Below are 25,926 nucleotides of genomic sequence, written 5' to 3'. Positions count from 1 at the left end.
ATCCCATTAAAGTGTCCTTTGTAACACCATCTGTGGGACACAAATGAAAGAACCTTATGCTAAAAAGCAACGGTAATTATGTGCAAGTCACATGATTTGAAATCAAACTCTCCCTTTATATTTTTCTGTTAAACTTTGTATACATTTAACCCCCACTATCTCTGGTTGGAAACAGAAGTATACACCATACGATAATTAACAGTTTTTAACTTAGATTTATCTTTTCACTTTTCAATTATCAAGTCACCTCAACGGTAAAACAAACACCAATATTTTTAGAAGTTTTGAGTTCTAAAAAGTTACATAATAATCCTACGATTATAAAATATTGTTTTGTTAAGTCATTCGACTATTAAAAGTTACAAAATGGTCACCTCACTATTCATTATATTCCAAAGTCGTCATTTTCATTTAAAAATTTAGCGATTGTCTAAGTTGGACGTTAACATGATAAATGGAATGTTATAGTCGTTTAAGATTCTGGGATCAGATTTTATCATATCACAGTCAGCAAGTTAACGTTCAACTCAGAATACCTTCAATTCCTTAATAGAAAATGAAAAGTTTGGAACATAATGAGTAGTCAGGTGACCATTTTGTAACTTTATAGTCGAAGGGACATTTTGTAACTTTTAATAATCGAGGGACTTAATAAAGCATTACCCTATAATCGGAGCACCATTTGCGTATTTTATCCTAAATTCTAAAATTTTAATCTCACACACAAACACATATATATAGGTTATAGGTCTAGTCATTTGATGACTGAAATCAGATTTTATCATATCACAATCAACATGTTAATGTTCAACTCAGAATATTGTTATTTTTTATGAAAAATGACGAGTTTGGGACATAATGAATAATCAGATGACAATTTTATAATTTTCAATAGTCAAGGGACTCAACAATACAATACTCTAGTCTGAGGACTATTTTGTAATTTTTAATAACCGAAAAACTTAATAAAATAGTATCCTATGATCGGGAGACTATTTGTATACTTCAAATAAGTTCAAATTAATTTGAATTCGACTTACGGGATGAAATTTTCGAATTCATATCCTCATATGTCCTACATGAATATTTTATAGTAATGAAAAAGTAACCATATCTTTAGCAGTTGTTCAAAGTTTTTAAATCCTTACTTTTACTGGCGAAAAAGAGGCAGCCCACTCTTTAACGTAAACTCTCTAGGTCTTAGCAAAAACCAGCAGACAGTTTCACTTTCTTCATCGATTTTCAAAGCAAAAAAAAATGCAAATCTCTCAAAATCTCTTCATCTTCATCTTCTTCTTCTCCTCTTGCATTTTCGTTTCCACAGGTACTGAAAATTTTCCCAGAAATTTTTTATTATAAACATTGCTTGTTTCTTCACTAAAATTGACCTTTTTATGGCAGATGGTATTCAATTGATACTGGTAAACAACTGCAAAGAAACCATATGGCCTGGAATCCTTGCCAGTGCCGGCCACGAAGCGATCCGAGACGGAGGCTTCCCTCTCGCCTGCAGCGAACAGACGACCCTCGAACTACCGGAAAGATGGTCGGGTCGAATCTGGCCTAGACAAGGTTGCTGTTTTGACGAAACGGGAAAGGGTTCATGTCAAACAGGTGAAACCGCGTTCTTTAAAAATTTCAAATTACCATATAATTTGATAAATAGTAAACGTGATGATTTTGAAAAAAGTGAAAGTTTAAGTATAAAAAAGAACAAGAGAAATGATTTAAATACTAAACTTGTAATTTACCCAAATTAAAAAATAAATTGAAGAAAGGAGTAAATATATTGAGAAAATAACGTGATGATTTAAATTTGATTCGAAAATTTAAATAAATTAAACTAAACTAATGTTTACATGAATTTTAAAAAAATTTAAATTTTATGTCCGTCTCTGCAGGTGACTGCGCCGGCCTTTTACAATGTCAAGGCATTGGAGGGAAACCACCGGCGACCCTCGTCGAAATGACGCTCGGGGGTCCGACGTCAGCTTTACATTACTACGACGTGAGTTTAGTCGACGGATTCAACGTCCCGGTCTCAATGGTCCCTATAGGAGGCGGTGTCGGGTGCGGCGTCGCCGCATGCGAGGCTGATTTGAACGTTTGTTGTCCGGAGGCATTGGCGGTGAAGAAAGAAGGGAAGGTGGTTGGGTGTAAGAGTGCATGTTTAGCTGCGAAATCCGATAGGTATTGCTGCACCGGTGAGTTTGGGAACCCTAAAAGCTGTAAACCCACCATTTTTGCCCATTTTTTTAAGGCCATCTGTCCCAGGGCTTATAGCTATGCCTTTGATGATTCTTCGAGTCTTAAAACTTGTAGGGCACCTCGTTATGTCATTACCTTTTGCCCCCCTAATTGATGGGTTTCATCTGTTGTGAGCCATTTGGCTTTTTCTATTGTGGTTTGAGTTCTTTTTATTACGTTGTCAACTTGTCATATGCAAATTGTTGAATTTTTTACTTTAATGATATTTTCTTGAATTGATTTTATGATTGTTTTGATTTTTTCAAAAGTAACAAATCGTTGATTGATGTTATCGATTTATTATAAGTAAACCACTTGTTGTTAATAGGAATAGGCATGGGTCGGGTTGAGTCAGGTTTTTGGTCCACCTGACATGAGAACAAAGAGTCCTCCACTCGAGACCCGACCCGACCAAAACAAGATTTCACCCGACCCGAACTCGACCCAATATATAACTTAAAAACATGACCTAACTCGACCCGAAATAGTAAAAAAAATTATTTTTATTCAATAAGAACAATGATTTAATTGGATAAAAAATAATATATAGAGGTATAAAATAATATTTTTTCGGGTCGGGTCGGTTATTTTTCACCTTAATCCCGACCCCGACCCGAACATTACATTAAAAAACCCAACCTGACTCGAACCCGATCTTTTTTTTTAAAACCCGACTTGATCAGATCCGATCGGGTCGAAACACATCGGGTTCGGATTTCATACCCATCCTAGTTGTTAATATATATTACTAGGAATAATGGAACGATAATGTAAAGCGTTTGGTTACGCTAAACAATCACGTTGACAAATTACTTACTCGCCCCTATAACGACCTTCAATCTTTAAAACCCTAATTTACTCGTTTCAAATTCAAAAATATATTTCTTTTTTTATTAATGAGAATTATATTTCAAATATATAAAATAATAATAAATTAAATCCAGGTTGGGATTGGGCTGGGCCTAAAAATGCTTGTCCAAGGCCTGATCTCTCTCTCTCTCTATAAAAAAAATTAAATATTAGGATATCAAAAATTAAGTTGAAGTGATTGATCAGGCGGTCCAATTGTATGTTTATTTTATGATACGTCATAGAGCGCCTAAATTTAAGGGCCACGTACAGGGATAGATCGAAGTGGTCGGATAGAAGTAGTCATTTTCTTAAAATTTAAAATTATCATATATTTTTTAAAAAGAATTATATTTTCTATTAAAAATTTTGTTTTCGTTCTTTTGAAATTTTATAACTCCGTCCCTTCAAAAATTTTAGAGATTTGCCTCATAGCATAAAATTTTGTGTATGTCCCTATATGTACACAAACTTTGTGTCCTAATGACGTTTCCGTTCAAAGAGAAAACAAACTTTCCGTTTGGTTCACATGAAAGTGACAGATAAAGTTGCAAATTAATATTTTGACAGTATCTTTAATCATTTTCTATGATGAATAAAAAGATCTAATAGATCCCTCATAATTTCAAATTTGATAAATTATTTTTTATTATAAAATATTTTAGGAGCCTTATTTAAAAAGATAGTGTAGGATTTACCTATCTTTTGGGACGGGCCTAGTTTAGATATAAAATATTGAAGTTTGTATTTAAAATTACATATTTAAAATAAAATTGAGCATATTATGTAGTACGTTCCCATAAATTCATATTAATAGATCAATAAATTAGGTATCGTTAATTATATAAAAATATTTTTCACACTATTTTTTTTTTGAAAAACCTAGATTTAGTTAAACTTTTTTTTTGGTTCAGCAAATAAGAATTTTATTAATAACATACCGAGGAAGAATGTCTCGTTAAAAACCTTCCTAAGTCTAAACGGAGGAAAAGAATACATTCAACCCAGTAATGTACAGACAACATTGTTCGAACTCACACGTACATGTGCAAACGACATTGTTCGAACTCTGACCACACGTGCAAATAACATTGTTCGAACTCATATTATTCGGAGAGAATAACTTTTCCTTTTATCATCACGTACACCCAAATGTGAGATATCGTGTATATCACTCATACATGCCATATCAAAGATTAGTTAAATCTTGCTGAAAGAATAACACCAATGAAAAAGACGTGTAGTCATCAAAGATCAAATCTCATATAAAAATGACACTCCAATTAAAATGTCAGTATCTACACATGTAAAAATACTTCAACAAATTGGTGTACACTTTAATCCCAATTTTCCAACCAACCTTACCTAAACTTAGGCAACCTTCCCTTTGGATTAGTCAAACATGTAGTAACAACAAACTCAATGAAAGAAGTTACCATGACAAAGACGAAATATATGAACCCACTGTTGCGGAAGACGGCTATTGGATAGAGCAAAATCGTAACTGATAATTTGAGAAAATAAAAATGAAGATAAAAAGAGACACCAAATTTACGTGGAAAACCCCTAAATAATATAGGGTAAAAAACCACGGGCAACGGTAGAAGAATTTCACTATGAGAAAATAGGAATTACAACCTCTCTCGATCTACCAAGGAGAAAACAATGATAATTCTCTCTTGATAAAAAAAAAAGAGAAAACAACTCTCAAGAAACTCTCTAGTATTGGAAGAAAGCTAGAATGCTTTGGGATGGTTTTGAAGCTAAATAAGATAGGGTATTTATAGATAAATCTTAAGGACTTAATCTTGTAAATACCCTAAATTTTAGTGACTAGAGTTTGTAATTTGACCATATAAAAAAATAATAAAAAATTATGCACCTAATTTTCGGTGCCAACCCGTTTATTATTTTTGACTTTCTACAATCTCCCACTTGAAGATTTGATTGGAACAATCATATCTTCACACCATTCTTTCTACCTTGTACCATCATGTTGCTTACGTCTCTGACAGGCCATAGGAGGATCGACACCAAGTAAATTTATCAGTATTGATCGTCTTCGTCATGAAATCTGTTATGTTGTCTTTGGTATGGATTTTCTGCATATCTATCGTCCCTTCTTCCACCTTTTCACGAATGAAATGGTACTGAACTCGTATGTGCTTTGTCCTTGAATGAAATGCTGGATTCCTTGCTAAATGCAAGGCGCTTTGACTGTCACAAAACAGAGAGACATACTCTTGATTGTGCCCAAGCTCCTCCAATAGCTTCTTCAACCAAATTGCTTCTTTACTGGCTTGTGTAGCTGCTACATATTCTGCCTCTGTTGTGGATGTAGCCACAACTGACTATAATTTTGAAACCCAGCTTACAGCTCCACCAGCAACTTTGAACACATATCCTGTAGTAGATTTGTTTTTATCCAAATCCCCTGCATAGTCAGAATCTATATACCCATTGATTAGTAAGTTTGATCCTCCGTAACATAATGCAACATTTGAGGTCCCTTTGATGTATCTCAGGATCCTTTTTACTTTATTCCAATGCTCTTTGCCTGGATTCGCCATGTACCGACTAACCACTCCCATTGCTTGTGTAGTGTCTGGTCTTGTGCATATCATAGCGAACATTAAGCTTCCCACTGCTGATGCATACGGTACTCGAGACATCTCCATCCTCTCTTCTTCACTGCTAGGACTAATACTGGAGGATAATTTGAAGTTAATAGGAAGAGGGGTAGAAATTGGCTTACAATCTTGCGTGCTAAATCGTGACAAGATTTTCTTCAAGTAATTCTTTTGTGAAAGCTAGATCTTCCTCTTACTTCTGTCTCGGTGAATTTGCATCCCTAGAATCTTGTTTGCTGGTCCCAAGTCCTTCATTTCAAATTCCCTAGCCAGTTGTGCATTCAATTCTTCAATATGATATTTGTTGGGTCCTGCAACCAACATGTCATCCACATACAACAACAATATAACAAAATCGTTATCACCAGACCTCTTGAAATAAGCACAAGGGTCAGCATTAAGTCTGTTGTATCCAAGGCACATAATGAAGGAATCAAATCTCTTATACCAACACCTCGGCGCCTGCTTTAGACCGTACAGAGATTTGTTCAACCTGCAAACCAAGTTCTTCTTTTCGTCTTCTTCAAAACCTTCAGGCTGGAGCATATAAATCTCTTCTTCAAGATTTCCATGAAGAAAAGCTATTTTAACATCTAGTTGCTCTAGATGTAAGTTCAATGTAGCACACATTGCCAAAACTACTCGAACTGTTGTTAGTCGAACCACAGGAGAAAATATTTCATTGAAATCAATACATTCCTTTTGAGCATATCCTTTGACCACCAGTCTTGCACGATACCTCTCAACTTGATCGTCACCATTTCGCTTGATTTTGAAGACCCATTTGTTACCAATTGGCTTCCTTCCTTGTGGTAGTGGCACAAGGTCCCATGTATTATTTTTATGAAGGGCTTCAATTTCTTCTTGCATCGCCATCATCCACAGTGAAGCATCTGAGCTGTTTATTACCTCCTGGTATGTTGCTGGCTCACCGTCCTCTGTTAAAAGGCAATATGCAATATTACCTTCTATAACATAATCTGAGTGCCAATTGGGACGTCTTCTCACACGATCTGATTGACGAGTTGTTGGAGTTTCAGAACTCTCTGGTTCTTGTTCATCATGTGTTGGTTCTGCTTCAGAATAATCTCATTGTTCAACCTCTTTTTCCACATGTATCTTCTACAAAGATAACATCCCTGCTGATGATCACTTTGCGGGCAGTGGGATCCCACAAGCGATACCGCTTTACACCATCAGCATACCCTAAGAATTTGTATTTCCTGGATTTTGGATCCAACTTTGAAATTTCTTGGGCATTGTACATCACGTACACAATACTTTCAAATACATGGAGGTTTGAATAATCAACTGGTTTACCAGTCCACATCTCCATTGGTGTCTTCAGCTCTATTGCAGTTGATGGAGCTCGATTCACCAAATAACAGGCGGTATTGACTGCTTCTGCCCAGAATGATTTTTCTAGGCATGCGTCCCTCAACATTGCTCTTTTTCTTTCTAACAAGGTTCGGTTCATCCGCTCTGCCACTCCATTTTGTTGAGGAGTGCTTGCCACTGTGAACTGTCTTTTGATGCCTTCTTTCTTACAAAAGTCATCAAATTCTTCGCTTGTGTATTCTCCTCCATTATCTATTTTGAAACACTTGATCTTATTTCCAGAATCAAGTTACACCCGTGCATTGAAGTTTTTGAAAGTTGAAAACACGTCTGACTTCTTTTTAATAGGGTACACCCAACATCTCCTGGAGTAGTCATCAATAAATGAGACAAAGTATTTTGCTCCGCCTAGGGATGTAACTGGTGCTTGCCATACGTCAGAGTGAACCAATTCTAGAACACTTTTACCTCTAGAATTTGATGTGTTGAATTTCAACCGGCGCTGCTTACTTGTTATGCAATGCTCACACAAAGTAAGTGATACATTCGTTAAGCCTGGAAGTAGTTTTTGCTCCACAAGGACTTTCATTCCTTGTTCTGACATGTGTCCAAGTTTCTGATGCCATAGCATTGCAGAATCTGAACTACATGAGGCAACAGAGGCTTCTGCTTCTAGCAAAGTCTCTCCCTTCAACATGTACAAGTTTGCTTCTATCTTTTCGCCTTTCAGCACCACAAGCACTCCACGGAACACCTTCATGATTCCTTTCCGTGTTTCAATCTTGCTTGCATTATTATCCAACAATCCGTAGGATAATAAATTTTTCTTCAGGCCTTTCACGTGCCGCACATCTCGAACAACTTTAATTGTTCCATCATACATCTTCAATTTGATAGTTCCAATGCCAACGATCTATAAGGCATGATCATTACAACTATACACAGATCCTCCTGAGACAGGTTCATAATGATGGAACCATTCTCTTCTTGAGGTCATGTGATATGTTGCTCCTGAATCAATGAGCCATATATCTGCAAATCTTTTTCTGCCTTCCACGGTGGTTGACGCTTCACAGCATAGAGCATCTCCATCATCTGAAGTGTTTGCGGTATTGCCTTGTGGTTTGGAGTTTTTATTTAGACTCCAACAATCCTTCTTCAAGTGACCCTTCTTTCCACAGTTGTAGCACTTTAAATTCTTCTTGTTTCTCGACTTCGATCTACCATGTTTGTGACTGTTACTTTGGTCACATTCTGTTGATCTCCCTCTCATCGTTGTCATCGTTGTTAACGCTTCTGCTTGTTGCAGATTTACTTGTCTGTCTTCTTTGTTCTTGTGCCAATTTTCTTCTTGTAGAACAGCAGCTGCAACGTCATCGAAGACTAGACTGGTGACATTACTGTTTGTCAAGTTGATGATGAGTTGATCATACGAATCCGGTAGACTTTGAAGTAGAAGTTCAGCACGTTCTTGTTCTCCTATTTTACAGCTTAAAGATGTAAGCTGAGAAAATAAAGTGTTCAGTGTATTTAAGTGCTCCGTCACTGAAGTAGATTCTGACATATGGAGAGTGTACAATTTTCTCTTAAGGAAATTTTTATTGTGCAGCGATGTGGCCTCGTACAGTTTGGTGAGATGATCCATATCTCCTTAGCTGTCTTTTTCTCCTCGATGCTTGACAATACTTCATCTGCTAATGCTAGATGAAAGTTTGCCATAGCATTTCCGTCCATTTCGATCCATTTGTTGACATCTGCAAAATCCATCGACCTTTCACTGATAGCCGCTAGACACCCGTCTTTCCTCAGGATGGACTTCATCTTTAATTTCCACAATGAGAAATTTCTCCCATTGAACTTTTCAATATCAAATTTTGTTGCCATAGCTTCTTTTACGGATAGCTCCTACTATTTCACTATCGTGAATAGTTCTCTGGAACCTTCAAAGAATGGGTAATAACTTCTTACTTTCTTATGTTGGAGGATCCACCTTTTGGTGGCAACCACAAAGACAATAAGCATATATTACACACTCTAATCTAGCTCGGATACCAATTATTGCGGAAGACGACTATCGGATAGAGAAAAATCGCAACTGATAATTTGAGAAAATAAAAATAAAGATAAAAAGAGACACAAAATTTACGTGAAAACCCCTAAATAATATAGGGTAAAAACCACGGGCAACGGTAGAAGAATTTCACTATGAGAAAATAGGAATTACAACCTCTCTCGATCTACCAAGGAGAAAACAATGATAATTCTCTCTTGATAAAAAAGGAGAAAACAACTCTCAAGAAACTCTCTAAATTCTCTCTAGTATTGGAAGAAAGCTAGAATGCTTTGGGATGGTTTTGAAACTAAATGAGATAGGGTATTTATAGCTAAATCTTAAGGACTTAATCTTGTAAATACCCTAAATTTTAGTGACTAGAGTTTGTAATTTGACCATATAAAAAAATAATAAAAAATTATGCACCTAATTTTCTGTGCCAATCCATTTATTATTTTTGACTTTCTACACCCACGACATTGGTCGGGCCAATGCCAAAGACAAACCCTACACAGAGTAACTATTAACATATATATAGGGTAAAGTACACAAATAGTCCCCTGATTGTATGGTACTACATTGTTATGTACCATGACTATTAAAAGTTACAAAATGATTTTCTGACTGTAAGGTGTTGATTTGTTGAGTCTCCCGACAATTAAAAGTTACAAAATGGTCAATTGACTATTCATATATTCCAAACTCGTCTTTTTTTGTTAAAAAAGTGGTGGTCGTCTAAGATGGACGTTAATATGTTGACTGAGATATGATAGTCGTTTGAGATTCTGAGATCATATTTTATCATATCACAGTAAGCAGATTAATGTTCAACTCAGAATGTCGTCAATTTTTTAACGAAAAAGGACAAGTTTGGAACATATGAATAGACAAGTGATAATTTTGTAACTTTTAAAAGTCAAGGGACTCACCAAAGCAACACCCTATAGTCAAATGATCATTTTGTAATTTTTAATAGTCAAGAAACTCAATAAAGCATCAACCTATTGTCGGGGACCATTTGTGTACTTTACCCTAACATATATTTATATATACATTGTTATAACTAACAAATCAATATTAATGGGGTTTATTGTAAGAAGTTAAAGAATACCCTACCAAACCTTTTAACTTCTAATCACACACATAAAGACATGTGGATGTGTTAGGATGAAAACATGTCCATGCTCGAATTTCTTTTATATATTTGATTCAATCATTTTGATAATCCCATTTGTCACCATGAGTCCCACTTGTCCATCCAAAGTTAAATTAATTTCATAAATAATTCAAAAGTTTACATAGTTTCAAAATCTCATCTTTTTTATATTTGTATAAAATAAAAGATTTATTAAGTCCCTTAACTATTAAAAGTTACAAAATAGTCCTCTGATTATAGAGTGTTTCTTTGTTGAGTCCTTCGACTATTAAAAGTTACAAAATGATCACCCGAATATTCATTATGTTCCAAACTTGTCCTTTTTTATTAAAAAAATCGATAATATTATGAGCTAAACTTTATGTTGGAAAATATAAAAATATATGAATTCTATTAAAATAAAAATGAGAGGAAAGGAAATTGAATAAAAAATATAGGATTTCATATGCATGGCAACTTAAACTTAAGTTGCTTTTAATATCAATTAAACTTACATCATTTAATAAAGTATGTTTATTAACTCAACTAAACTCAAGTTTATTAACTCAACTAAACTCCTAAGTTTAATTAATTAAACTAAAACCCATTTAATTCCTTAATAAAAATAAGTTTAATTTCTAACATCACCTTAAACTTGATTTTTACCAACTCCTAACAACCTTCGAAACTTGCATAATACATCATACTTCAGGGGCTAGGTGAAAATACCTACAACTTGGTTAAGAGAACTTACGTAATCCAGATGTACTTCTTTCTTTTCAACACATTCACGAATAAAGTGATACCGTGTCTATGTGTTTGCTTCAATCATGAAACACTGGATTCTTTACAAGAGCTTGAGCAGACTTGTTATCAATCAAAATCTTTGTAGCATTTTATTGGGAGAGTTGAATTTCAGTCAACAATCTTTCTAGCCAAATAGCACGACAAGCATAAGATGTAGCAGTAACATACTCATCTTCACAACTATAAAGAGCCACAATTGGTTGCTTCTTAGAACTCCATGAGAAAGTTGTATCTCCCATGAAAAATACATAACGCTCGTGTTTTTTCTATCATCTTTATCTCCTCCAAAATCACTATCACAATATCCTACAAGCTCAAATGTATTTGAGAAACCATAAAACAAGCCATAATTAAGAGTACATTTGAGATAACAAAGAATTATTTTTGTTGATGTTAGATGAAAAGATGAAGGATTTTCCATGAAGCGACAAACAAGTCCAATAGCAAAAAGAATATAAGGTCTTGTAGAATTTAGGTACCTTAAGCTCCCCATGAGACTTCTGTACATAGTAGGATCTACTTTATTTCCTTCATCAAATTTCAAAAGCTTCACTCCATATTCTATTGGGGTGTTAAGAGGCTTATATCCATGCATGTTAAACTTCTCAAGTACTTTCTTGCAATAGTTTTCTTGAGAAACAAAAATTCCAGTATTTGTCTGCTTCACTTCGAGGCCCAAGTAACAAGACATGAGCCTAAATCAATTAGTTCAATTTCTTTCGACATACACTTTTTGAAATCTTCAATCATTGTTGAGTTGCTCCCTTAGAAAACGAGATCATCTATGTAGAGATAAACAAGTAAAATATCATGTTCATGGATTTTAACATAAAGTGCATACTCATGAGTGCACATTTTAAATCCATTATCTTGGAAATACTTGTCAATTATGCTATTCTAAGCTATCGGTGTTTTTTTTAGGCCATACGAAGCCTTCTTCAACTTTGAGACTTTATCTTCTTGTCCATTAATTATAAAACCTTCTGGTTGTTCAACATAAATTTCTTCTTCAAGGAAACCATTCAGAAAAGATGACTTAACATCAAGTTTATGAATTTCCCATTTGTTTTGAGCAGCAATAGAAATTAGTAATTTGATTTTTCCATTTAAGCAATATGAGCAAATACCTCATCATAATCTACACCTTATTTTTGTGTGTATCCTTTTGCAACAAGACTTGCTTTATACCTCTCTACTTCTCAATTAGTAGATTTCTTTGTTTTAAATATCCACTTTACGCTGATAGGTTTGTGCCCTTCAGGTAAGGTAGATAACTTCCAAGTTTTATTCTTCTTGATAGCATCAATTTCTTCATTCATTGCATGTCTTCATTTCTCATCTTTTATAGCTGCTTTAAAATTTAAGGGTTTATTTTTTGCAAATAAACAGGAAATTGAAGGATTACCATTATTTTCTAAATAATAATCCTTGTATCTTTATGAAAATCTCCTCTCCCGTGTTGATCTTCGAACAGCTAGAGCTTTTCCTCCTTCATTTGGATCTAGTACAAAATTCTCTGTTAAATTTTGTGTAGGAGGTGGTGGTGGTGGGGGTGGTTGATCATCCATCTCATCATCTTCAGTGTCAAAGTACATAAAGAAGTCATATAAGTCTTCTCTTGGAACATTCCAATCCCAAGTACTTTGTTCATCAAACTCTACATCTCTACTGACAATCATTTTCTTTGTATCTGGTTGGAACAACTTATATCCTTTTAAATTTGAGTCATAGCCAATAAAGACACGTCTCCTACTTTTATGATCAAGCTTGAATTTCTCTTGTTCAGGAATATGAGCATATGCAATACTCCTAAAGACTCGTAAATGAGAGACACTAGGATTTTTTTCGCTCCAAGCTTCTTAAGGTGTTTTATCCTTCAAACTCTTAGTGGGACATTTGTTAAAAAGATAAACTGCACAAGAAATAACTTATGCCCAAAATTCATTAGGCATTTGTTTACTTTTCAACATACTTCTAGCCGTATCGAGAATTGTTCTATTCTTTCTTTCTAAACACCATTTTTTTGTGGAGATATAACAACTGTTAAATGACGATGAATTCTATGGTACTGGTAAAATACATTGAACTCTTTTGATGTGAATTCACATCCTCTATCAGTCCTCAACGCTTTGATCGCATAACCACTTTGATTTTTTTACCATTATTTTAAAGCTTTTAAATGCATCAAAAGCTTCAGATTTCTTTTTAAGAAAATATACCCATGGTTTATTGCTAAAATCATAATAAAAGTAAGAAATAATTACTTTTACTAAGAGAATATGGTTTGATGGGTCCACATAAATCTACATGGGTAAGTTAGAGTGGCACCGTTGCTCTTCCTTGCATACTTGCCAAGGACACAAGCTTTACAAAGTTGCTCTAAATGTTTGATGGGGGAAAGACCTTTGACTATCTTCTTCTCTCCAAGAGGCTTAAGACTACCAAAATTCATATGTTCATATCTCATATGCAATAGTCAAGAAGAATCTTCTACACAAGCCTTCAAACACTTGGTTGTGTTAATTTTAAGATTCAACAAGAGCATTCGATTTCTGGTCACCGGTTTTTAGGATAATTAAGACAATACCTTTGCCTTTGATTTCACTTTTGGAAGAATCTCCAAATATGATTTCACCATAATACTCTTTTAATGTTATAATTTTTTCTTTATCACCACACATGTGATTACTAGCACCAGTATCAAGGTACCAATAACCATCATCTTGGTCCTCCATTTTTAGAGCTAAAAGCAACGTAGCCTCATCGGTGCCTTTTTTTGGTCTCCATCAGGTTTGCCTTTTCAACTATTTCTTCATTTCTTTCCCAACATTATGAAGCATAGTGACCGAATTTATGACAATTGTAACATTGTACATGGGATTTTCATACCTTTTATTCCCATAGTTTCATCTTCCACGACTACAACCTCTTAATTAGTTTTGGCCTTTTTCATTATTTTGAATGAATTTTGACCACCCCTTGTTCCTTGTTTGCTTCCTTTACTTCATCCATGTCCTCTTAAACTGGCCACACATTGTTCACTTGTTTCTCCCTTAGAATGAAGGGACAACTTCACTTGTAAAACTTTCTCTATAGAGTCAGTCTTACTTCTACTCAACCTCTCCTCATGAGCTTGCAGTGAACCACTTAGTTGTTAAATGGACATAGCTTTTAGGCCCTTGGATTCTTAAATAACAACAACAATGTGCTAAAATTTTGGATTTAAAGATCAAAGAATCTTTTCAATTACTCAAATCTCGAGCATTTCTTCTCCATTCCTCTTCAATTGGTTAACAACAACTTGCATTCTAAAAAAATAATCAAATATGGTCTCCGATTTATTCTTCCGCTTCAAATTCACTTCGTAATGTTTAGAGACAAATCTTTTTCTTTTTCTCTACTCCTTTAAAGGACTTCACAAGAATATCTCATGTTTCCTTTGAGGTTGTTGCATTGACCACCTTTTCAAAGGTCAAGTTATCCAAACATTGATGGATTATCGAAAGAGCATATTGATCATTCTTCCTATTCTTTTCTAGAGTATCTTTTTGGCCTTGATTCAAGGTTGTTTCATCTTTAGGTGACTCATACCTGCTAGAAACAGTATCACAAACACCTTGTGATCCAATAATTGCTTTCACACGAATAGACCAACTATCATAGTTGTCTTTCGTAAGAAGAGGATAATGAAATGAAAGTGAATGTTTCTCCATAATATAGATCGGATACCACTTTGTTGAAAAATAAAAAATATATGATTCTCTCAAAATAAAAAATGAGAGCAAAAGCAATTGAATAACCTTTATAAGAAGGATTCTCTTTTATTTTCCACACTCGTAATGTGCGTTACAATAGGTATTTATATGATTTAATATGCATTGCAACTTAAGCCTAAGTTGGTTTTAATATCAATTAAAGTTACATCATTTAATAAAGTTAGTTTATTAACTCAACTAAACTCCTAAGTTTAGTTAGTTAAATTGAAACCCATTTAATTCCTTATTAAAAATAAGTTTAATTTCTAACACTTTAACATGTTAATTGTGATATGATAAAATCTAATCTTAGAATCTCAAATGACTATCATATCCCAGTTATCATGTTAACGTCCAACGTAAACAATTGTTTTGTAACTTTTAATGGTCGAATGATTTAACAAAGTAACATTCTATAGTCAAAGGATCATTTCATAACTTTTAATAGTCAAAGAATCGAGCGGATCGAAAACGATCGTAATTTTCAAAAAAAAATTATTATATAATTTAAGTATTTTTTTATTTTATTTTAATAACTAGGTTTCACATTTATTAAAATTTTGTAGTTTTAAATCTTTGAAATTTTTAATATATTTAATAAAGTTTTATATTTTCTAACGTAAAATCTTACCTACGTGTATGCATATATATATATATATATATATATATATATATATATATATATATATATATATAATACCAATACTTTTTTGGGCACATTAATATATAAAAACTTTTAACATCCACTATATAAATCAAATAACACAAGTTAGTAACCTAATCAAGGGTAAACAAATGGCCGCAGTCTCTCCATTAATTTTAGGTGCACATCAATGACGTAATTATAAAAGGTCAAATTCTGTTATTAGTCCCTATATTATATAAAAGTTGTGAAGCAGTTTTTGCACCCTAATTTGGTCATCTTTAATCCTTACACTTGTTAAAATTTAAAATTTCGGATTTGACCAAACATAGTTGCTAAATTTATTAAGCCAAATTCCTTTTTTTGTAATTTGATCATTTAGAGTCCCTTTAATTTAGTTGTATATGCAACATCAATATCGTTTAGTTTGGGACTGAAATTTTCAAATTCAAAAGGAACAGGGATTAAATTTGATCTAATTGTACAAGGATGGGTCAATGGGATGCTGAAGGCAGTCACACTTCCTCGAAATTTCAAATTTCTATATACTTTAATTTTTCTCTTTGTATTTTATATTTATGATCTAAATGTCTGATATAACTTCTAAAAGGTTTGCACCCCTAATGTAAAAAATCCAACATCCATCCCTGTTAGAGTATAAGGACTAAATCAAAATTTTATGCATAGTAAAGGGACTAATGAGAAAAGTATACCTTTATCAAAATCTTTTCAAAAAAGCTTTTCTAGTCCATAAATTTTGACCAAGTTGGTGAAGTTAAGTAATCAGTATATCGTATGGTAACGTGGCGTATAATCCTTTATTCTTTGCAGATATATCAAACTCTTTTTGGAGGCCAAAAGAATGTATACAATACAAGTAGTTGTGAAACTGATGAACTGCCTCGCAGTTTCATTAGATATTACTCAATCCAAACCTCAGATCCGTAATCTTAAATTCTCAAAATCCTTTTCATTTTCTCTCGATCCAATCAAACCAAAAAACCCAGATTTTATATGAAATTTAGCATGCAAAAGACGGCTATGGAGTCTGTTGTTTCTGAGCTTGAAGGGACTCTTATGAAAGACCCTGACCCTTTCTCATACTTCATGTTGGTGGAATTCGAAGCCTCGGGTTTAATCCGGTTCGCTTTGTTGCTCCTGTGTTGGCCGGTGATCCGGTTTCTCGACGTGTTGGGAATGGACAATGTCGGGTGGAAGTTGATGGTGTTCGTCGCGACGGTGGGGCTTCGGGTGTCGGAGATCGAATCGGTGTCTAGAGCTGTTTAGCCTAAGTTTTACATGGATGATATTGATATGGAGGCTTGGAGAGTGTTTAGTTTGTATGATAAAAGAGTTGTGGTCACGACAACGCCTAGGATTATGGTGGAAAGGTTCGTGAAGGAGCATTTACGAGCCGATGAGGTTATCGGAAGTGAATTCGTCGTGAATTGGTTCGGGCTTGCTACGGGCTTCGTTAACGGTGATACTGATTCGATCTCGAGAAGAGTCGTCAAGTTGTTTGTAGACGACTAGCCTAGTTTAGGACTCGGAAGATCTAGATCGAGTTTCCGGTTCTTCTCTCTAAGCAAAGTACGTAATTACATGCAATGTGTTTAAATAAATTGCATTTTGTATCTTATAAGATACTAACAATTAGGTTATTAACATGCAGGAACAAATGCATCCACCGTTTGTTACCAAGGAAAACCTCCATGACCACCAGCACCTCCACCTGTTACCGGTAATCTTCCACGACGGTCGTCTCGTGAAGCGACCGACGCCCTCGACAACTCTATTGATCCTCCTATGGATGCCATTGGGCATCGTACTAGCAATCATTCGGATTATGATTGGCATAATGGTTCCGATGCAAGTGATCCCCTACGTGTCCCGTTTATTTGGTGGCAAAGTCATCGTCAAAGGCAAACCTCCACCGCTCATCGTCTCCGGTAGCGACTCCGGAGTCCTATTCGTTTGCACACATAGAACTTTAATGGACCCCGTGGTCTTATCCACCGTGCTCAGGAGAAAAATCCCAGCAGTCACATATTCGATATCGAGATTAACCGAAATCCTATCACTTATACCGACAGTAAGATTAACGAGAATCAAAGAAGTCGACGCCGAGAAAATCAAACACGGATTATCCAAAGGTGACTTAGTAGTGTGTCCGGAAGGAACAACTTGTAGGGAACCCTTTCAATTAAGGTTCAGTGCCCTGCCGAACTAACCGATCGAATCGTCTCGGTCGCAATGAATTATAGGGTGGGGTTTTTCCATGCAACCACGGCCCGTGGATGGAAAGCTCTGGATCCGATCTTCTTCTTCATGAACCCTAGACCGATTTACGAGGTGACGTTCCTGAACCAACTATCTCCGGAAGCTACGTGCTCGTCGGGGAAAAGCCAGCACGACGTTGCCAACTACGTGCAGAGAATTTTGGCCGCCACGTTAGGGTTTGAGTGCACAAATTTCACAAGGAAAGATAAATACAGGATATTGGCTGGGAATGATGGAACAGTATCATACACATCGCTCGTTGATCAAGTGAAGAAGGTGGTGGGCACATTTAAACCTTTTCTTCATTGAAGCAAAAGAAAATATAAATTCTTTTTTATGTTAATTTGTTGGAATAATTTTTTTGAATTTAATCACTGGTATTCGATTTATTGACCGATTAATCCAGATCAGGTACTGCAGAGACGAGGGCGACCCTTCCAACCCAGTTTGCTCTATTCGCAAACGCCAGAATTCGAACCCATGACCTTACTTAAAGGACCTAGTGTCTCATCCCACTAGACCAAATGGTTGTTGATCTTTAACATTGTTGTTGTAATTAAAGGTTGAATTTTTTATTTTTTTTCATTTGTGGAATTGTTGAATAATGTGTAAGGATATTTAATGTTAAATAAGTTTACATGTTAATAATTGTTTCATTTAAATAAATATTATTAATAAAATTATTTTGTTGTAATCACCTGCTATCAGTTCTTAAGATCTTAATAGAATTGGAAGATAAAATCTCAAAATTTAAAAAATACACAAAAACTTCAAAAATATAATATAATATAGGAAACAATTACACGTTTAGTATCTAAACTATTTATTTTGGTCCATTTTAGTATCTAAACTTTCAATTTTTTTCAAAACCATATCTAAAATTTAATTTTTATTTCAATTTAGTACACGCCGTTAAAGTCTTTAGTTTTTGTTTCATTTTAATATCTCGTTCAGAATTTAACGTTACGTTTTAAATTTTTAAAAAATTTTAGGTATTAAAACAGATCAAAACTGATAGTTTAGATACTAAACGTGTAATTTAAGTCCAAACACCTCGAAAATATAATATAAGTGCAAAGGGTGCTCATATAATCCTGTCTCAACTAGCAATGAAATTATTGTTTGGTACAAGACAAATTATCATTTTTCTTAATATTTTGGGAAAATTACGCATTTAGTACCTAAACGATCAGTTTTGATCCATTTTAGTATTTAAACTTTAATTTTTTTAAAATCATACCTAAAATTTAGTTTTTTATTTCAGTTTAGTACCCGTTCAAAATTTAAGGATGATTTTTGAAATAATTTTGAAAGTTTAGGTACTCAAACAGACTAAAATTGATAGTTTATGTACTAAACGCGTTAGGTTTTTAACAACGAGTACTAAAATGAAATAAAAACTAAATGTTAGGTATGATTTTGAAAAAAAATATAAAAGTTTAGGTACTAAAACAAACCAAAATTAATAATTTGTGTATTAAAATACATAGTTTACCCTAATATTTTTTCATATAAAATCGTGTCACCAAGCAATAACTTTGAGTTGTCAAGAATTTTTTTAACAAAATCAATTAATATATAAGTCTTCATTTTTTCTTCAAAAAAGAAAACTCTTCACTTTTTATTATAATATTTATTTAATGCATTGAAAAATATAAATGTATACATTAATAAAAAAAATTATTTATATTTGTTTTCAAGTATTTTTAAAAACTTTCATTATTATTTATATTTGTTTTCAAGTATTTTTAATTTTTTATAGATTTTATGGTTTATTGATTTTGTATAATGCATTATAGTCAATTAAATATAAATAATTTATAGCTATCATATTTAGGGTGTATTTAAAAAAAATAGTCAAATAATTAAATATAAATAAACATGAATCAAGTGATCTTAGTAGTTAAAAAGATTATTGTTGTTCTTAAATATCTCAGGTTTGAGCACGTCATCTGTTGAGATATTTGAGCAGTCATCGTCAAATAATTGAAAACTTTTCGAACATATATTCTCTTATAATCACCCCAGATTAGGAAAAAAGAATAGTAAAAAAATTATATTTTGGTTTAATATATATATATATATAATTAAACCCGAACCCATTAAGTGACATCAATGATAAAAAAAAAAGCGTTTTTCTTCTTAGAAATATCATGTTAAAACGGTTCTATTGTATATAGGGGTGAGTGTTCGATTGAGTCGAGTTAAGTAAAACAATTTCGAGTAATTCGAGTTGACGAGTTTTATTTTACAACTCATATATGATTTGAACTTTTTTCCAGTAGAGTCGAGTCGATTTTTTGAGTTTATGTTTAAATTTCATTATAAATATTTATAATATTATTTGATTCCAATTTAACTGACTTTTTATAACCATATATACAATACAAATATATTTTCTTCACATTTTTTCATACATGATAAATATCATACAAAGTCTAAAGAATCGGCTCAAACTTGAAAATAAATCCACTAATTACTAAAAAATTCGAGTTATTCGAGTTGCATTTTACAATTTGATTTGAATTTGAATTTTTTTCGAGTCGAGTCGAGTTTATGAAATTGCAACTCGAAATCAATTCGAGTCGAGTCAAAAATTTTGAATTTTCGGGTCGAATCGAGTTTTGCTCACCCCTAATTGTATGCCTTGTCAATGGATAAGAATGATTCTAAACATATATATATATATATATATATATATATATATATATATATATATATATATATATATATATATATATATAAAAAAAGTAATCAATGTATCTATTACATTAAACGTAACAAAAGTACCTCAATTATACTATTAAAAAAATATTATTTTTAACTACTACTCTATTAATTATAATAACTATTATTATTTTTTAGCTACTATTCTAATAATTACATACACATAATTATATTTTATTTTTATAACTCTAATTTTATTCTATTTTCATAAAATTTTATACATTAATTTATTCTTCTCAAAAATTACTTTTCAAAATAAGATTTTTAAGTCGGTTCATCTAAAAAGTATATAAATATAAAAAATAAAATATCATTATAATAATTTTAGTCAATCACAATTGTTTTTTAAGTAATAGAAAAATAAATTTAGCTAAAATAAAAGACTAATAATGATATAAAGAATATTTAAAGGACTAAAAACAATTATTCAAAAACAAAAGGACTAAAGCAAAGAGACAAAAAAACAAAAAACATACGAAAATAAAATATAAAATTAGATAGCTGGTGACGTGTTAGATAGTGACAAGGTGTAATTTTCTGGTAATTTTAAAAAATTTATTTAAAATAAAATTATATTTTTTTAAAAACTCAAAATTTCAAAAAACTTTTAAAAACCCTTAAAACTTTGAAAACTATAATTCTAATCCCCAAACTCACACTGGTCTTCGACATTTGATGTTGATCGGACCTCCACCAAAACCTCCACCCTACGACAAGTCAAACCCGACCATAAACGATGTGTCTTCGACGAAAGAAACAACAAAATCGCGACCCAAAATCGCATCTCCAATGAACTCAAACCCCGAGTTCGCTACACTCAAGTGATCTAATGACACGCACGATGATAAAGGAGATGATGGACGACCGAGGAGATGGCAAGGGTGACTTCAATAATAGCGGCCGTGGCCAACAATGGAGATTACGGTTACGGTTAGGGATTTGGTTCTTTTTTGTAACTTTAGAAAAAAATAAAGTTTTTTCATAAATATAATATTTTAAAAAATCAAAATTATCAGAGCATGACTCATACCACTTAACGAAAATTTTAATGGTCATTACGTCTGGGAAACTAAAATGGTAACATTTGTAACGTTAGACACCTATATAATTCAAAAAAAAGGTTGAGTACCTATTTAAAAAAATAGTATTGTTTGAACACTTATTTTATAATTAAGTCATTTATAATACAAAAGTTAAATCTTTTCTTAATAATTTTTTTTTCTAATCTCGTCATAAATTTATAAATATTATTATCTATTTCACCGTATTTTTTAACTTTACAAATAATGGTAAAAAATTATTGTTTGATTGATTAAGTATCAATTTAATTTATATAATTCATGTTATAACATACATGAATATATGATTTGAAAGTATTTAGATGTATAATATTTTCCAATATATGAATTTAAAGAGGTTTAAATAATTTAGACATTATATAAAAATAGGGTAAACTATGCAGATAGTCCCCTATGTTTTCGGTCTGACCGACTTTGGTCACCAATTTAAAAATTAAGGGGAATAGTCTCTAAAGTTATCGATCCATTCGATTTTAGTCCCTCATCCATTAACTCTCGTTCAATTTTAATCCCTCAGCCATGTTAGGGACTTCAACAAAAGATGGTTAACGAAAATTAATAGCCGAGGGACTAAAATCGAATGGGTTGATAATGATAGGGACCATTTCTCCTCAATTTTTAAATTGACGATCAAAGGCAGACATACCATAAACATAGGGGACTATCCTCATAGTTTACCCATAAAATATTATATGTATTATTTTTATTATGAACTCTATTAAATGTCACTATAGCAACGTTTTTATTTTATTTTATATGTACTTTTAAGCATTGTTAAAAAGTATTCCGACACTAGTAAGAGCATTGTAAGAAGCGTCGCAAAATGAAATGTCGCAATAGTTTCTGATGCTCATGAACATAAAATACTATTAAAGGTCAAGTTAATTGTCATAATACATAGCAATGTTTGTCGATCAACATCGCAAATTACTTTGTATTTAGTGACATTTATTCCACCAAATGTCGTTATATATTGTGATTTGTAGTGACATTTTTATCACAAACGTCGCTATTGACTATACATATAGTGACTTTTTTCTATAAATGTCGCAAACGTGTATGCCATTAGTGGCGCTTCATCCCAAAACATCGCAAGAACGTGAGTCTAGTTGTGTTTTTTTACAAACGTCGCTATTCTTAACTAATTTAGAATATATTTTTTCTGCTCTGTATTATTGAAATTTAATATCCAGTAACACTATCTAATAACAAAAAACTTGAAATTTAATTATAACTCAAATTAAGTAACTTGTTATGATCTCTATTCTGTAATGAATTGAAGAAGACATAACTTTTATCATATTTTAGTCAGCAAATTAACGTCTAACTTAGACGGACTATTCATATATTCTATTTTTTAACAAATTTAAAATATATAAATAATCAAATAATTATTTTACAACTTTTATAGTTTGAAGACTTAACAAAATAATACTCTATAATCAAGTAATTCTTTTATACTCAATAAAGTAATGTTATGTAGTCGGGGATAATTTATATATTTTACCCTTTAAAGTTTTATTTTGTAAATTATTTAAAAATATAAAATACTTTAAAATATTTACCAACTCATTTGACCTAAAAAGAATCTAACATAAATAGTAAAAATCTTATCCTTAAAGAACAATTTTATCAAAGAAATTACAAAACCTATTAGTTTGACTAATCCCTTTATTCCGTGCTTAATCCCCGTATTTGTTTAAAAATCAGCCAATTAAAGCGTTCCACGTAAGCGACAAATTTCAGTTTAGGAACTACGCTAACGCGACTTTTCTTGTTAAATATACCTAAGAACAATTTTATCAAAGAAATTACAAAACCTATTAGTTTGACTAATCCCTTTATTCCGTGCTTAATCCCCGTATTTGTTTAAAAATCAGCCAATTAAAGCGTTCCACGTAAGCGACAAATTTTCAGTTTAGGAACTACGCTAACGCGACTTTTCTTGTTAAATATACCTTTTTTAAATAATTTTGGATAAACTATGTATTTAGTATATAAACTATCAGTTTTGATTCGTTTTAATATCTTAGCTTTCATTTTTTTTCAAAAGCATATCTAAAATTTATTTTTCATTTAGTACCCATCATTAAAAACTTTAGTTTTTATTTTATTTTAGTATTCTTATTCAAAATTTAACGTTAAGTTTTGAAAAATTTGTAAGTTTAGATACTAAAATGATCTAAAACTGATAATTTTAGTACTAAATGTGTTAAGGATTGGTGGATATTGAAATGAAATGAAAATTAAACGTTAGGTATATTTTGAAGGAATTAAAAGTTTAAGTACTAAAACAAATCAAAATTGATATTTCAGTTACTGAATGCATATTTTACTCAATAATTTTCTTTCTTGCAGTTTCCCTATATAAACTTTCAGTTTTGTTCTTTCCCCTCATTTCTTTCTGAAAAAAAAATGTTTACACTTTTAGATATTTAGTTTTCCTTTTTTCACTCTTTTTCTTAATTGTGTGTTTCTTAGATCTGTAAACGGAAAAAATGGCGATGGCGACGTCGTATTGGTGTTACCGCTGCAATCGGATCATCCGGCTGTTAAACCAAGACGCCGTCAGTTGTCCCGACTGCCGCGGCGGTTTCATCGAAGAGATCGGTAACAATCCCGAGGTGGGGCGGGCGGTCTACATGGGAAGTGACAGGCTCACTCCAGCGGCGAATTCGACAAATCCCACTCCCAGTACTGCCGTTCTCCGCCGTGGACGACGTAATGGCGGCAATCGTTCTCCTTTCAATCCCGTCATCGTGTTGCGCGGCGGAGCGGTTTCGTCCGTCTCTGCCTCGCCTTCGTCTGGCTCCGGGGGAGATTCGAGTGTTGAACAGAATGGGAGAGGATTCGAGATTTACTACGACGACGGAGCCGGGTCGGGTCTTCGGCCGTTGCCGCCTAGCATGTCGGATATTCTTTTGGGATCCGGGTTTTGACCGATTGATCGATCAGTTATCGCAGATGGAAATCCACAACACCGGGCGTAACGAGCAGCCGCCGGCTTCGAAAGCGGCGGTGGAAGCAATTCCGACGGTTGAAATAAACGAGTCCCATATGCACGGCGAACTGTGTTGCGCCGTTTGCAAAGAACAATTCGAAATCGGCACCAAAGTTAAAAACATGCCTTGCGATCATTTGTACCATTCAAACTGTATACTCCCATGGCTTCAATTGCGGAACTCGTGCCCCGTTTGCCGCCACGAATTACCCGTCGCCGATGGCCAAGAAGGATCCGTAACCGGTGACGGGTATTCGAATCCCTCTGAGGAGGTTCCGCTGGGGTTGACTATTTGGAGATTACCCGGCGGAGGGTTCGCCGTGGGGAGGTTTTCAGGAGGAATAAGAGGAGGCGGTGGAGAGAATAGAGATTTCCCGGTGGTTTATACGGAGGTTGACGGTGGTTTCAGCGGCGGCGGGCTTACACGCAGGGTTTCATGGGGGAATCGAAGCAGTAGAGGAAGGGAAAGAAGAGGGGTTTTCAGAAGAACTTTTAGGAGCTTATTGGGCTGTTTTAGTGGGTCAAATTCTTCCAATTCTAGGTCGATTTCAAGGTAATTTCAAACCCAGATTATCTGTATGTATATTAAGGAAAAAAATTGAAATGGGGTTTTCAAGAACTTGAAGAATTCATGAATTGAGATATTGTTCATACTCCATGGAAGCCATTGAAAAGGGTAAACTTTTCTTTAGTTTTCTTCTTCATTTTATTTCATTTAGTTCTCTATTTTTTATTTTTTTCTACAAGTACTATATCATATATTCTTGTTTCTCACATGAATGGATAGCCTTTTGTTACCTATATAGTTCCTTGTTTCGACTTCGAATTTTGTAACGCATGTATACTTTGTAGATACATCTGTTTGAATTTGAAACTTTTATAAAGACGATATTCTATTTAACTATTGAAATCACTCGATATATTATAAGAAGTTTGTCACAACTATGTTGCATTTTGTTACAATCCCCTTCTAATGCAATTGATTCCGGTGATTCTGTGAGGCATTGATTCGGGATATTCTTTTTTTCTCAATTTAGGAAGGTTTTTTAACGAAGACTCGAGCCGTCTTTGTAGGCTTGATTGAATTAATAACATACAAGACGCCTTTAAAAAAAACACCCATGCAATGAATCAAATTGATTTGAAGTGAGCATTAATGGAACATGGTTGAATGAGTTGTTTGTGTAGGGAAGTTGATTGATGCAACAAGGAGAAATGAATGCTTTTGTGTTGTCCAACAACCAAACAATTATTGGATTTTTACTCTTTGATTAATGCTTGATTGATTCCTATTCCATGGTCTAGGTGGGCGGTTTTGAATTTAATAAAGAGATTTGTCTTTGCAATTTTCCACCACTAATTAATAAGCCTTTTTGGACCCA

The 25,926-nt window shown here is 33.4% G+C and overlaps 2 protein-coding genes and 1 pseudogene across 2 annotated transcripts; all 3 read left to right on the top strand.

Moving 5' to 3' along the window:
* Positions 1-1,170: 1,170 nt before the first annotated feature.
* On the top strand, positions 1,171-2,466 carry LOC120176497 (thaumatin-like protein). The gene is made up of 3 exons (XM_039182928.1): positions 1,171-1,324; positions 1,402-1,614; positions 1,902-2,466. Exons 1-3 carry the CDS (start codon positions 1,258-1,260, stop codon positions 2,360-2,362), a joined length of 741 nt encoding a protein of 246 aa, XP_039038859.1. The 5' UTR covers positions 1,171-1,257; the 3' UTR covers positions 2,363-2,466.
* Positions 2,467-16,479: 14,013 nt separating this feature from the next.
* Positions 16,480-18,200, top strand: LOC120176461 (annotated as a pseudogene).
* Positions 18,201-23,957: 5,757 nt separating this feature from the next.
* LOC120176449 (probable E3 ubiquitin-protein ligase RHC2A) lies at positions 23,958-25,120 on the top strand. The gene is made up of 2 exons (XM_039182878.1): positions 23,958-24,214; positions 24,249-25,120. The coding sequence occupies exons 1-2, from the start codon at positions 24,042-24,044 to the stop codon at positions 25,099-25,101; spliced, it is 1,026 nt and encodes a 341-aa protein (XP_039038809.1). The 5' UTR covers positions 23,958-24,041; the 3' UTR covers positions 25,102-25,120.
* Positions 25,121-25,926: the final 806 nt, after the last annotated feature.

The sequence above is a fragment of the Hibiscus syriacus genome, unplaced genomic scaffold (assembly GCF_006381635.1).
Source record: "Hibiscus syriacus cultivar Baekdansim isolate YM2019G1 unplaced genomic scaffold, ASM638163v2 tig00112249_pilon, whole genome shotgun sequence".
NCBI classification, from domain to species: domain Eukaryota; kingdom Viridiplantae; phylum Streptophyta; class Magnoliopsida; order Malvales; family Malvaceae; genus Hibiscus; species Hibiscus syriacus.
This window is presented reverse-complemented; position numbering and strand designations above follow the sequence as displayed.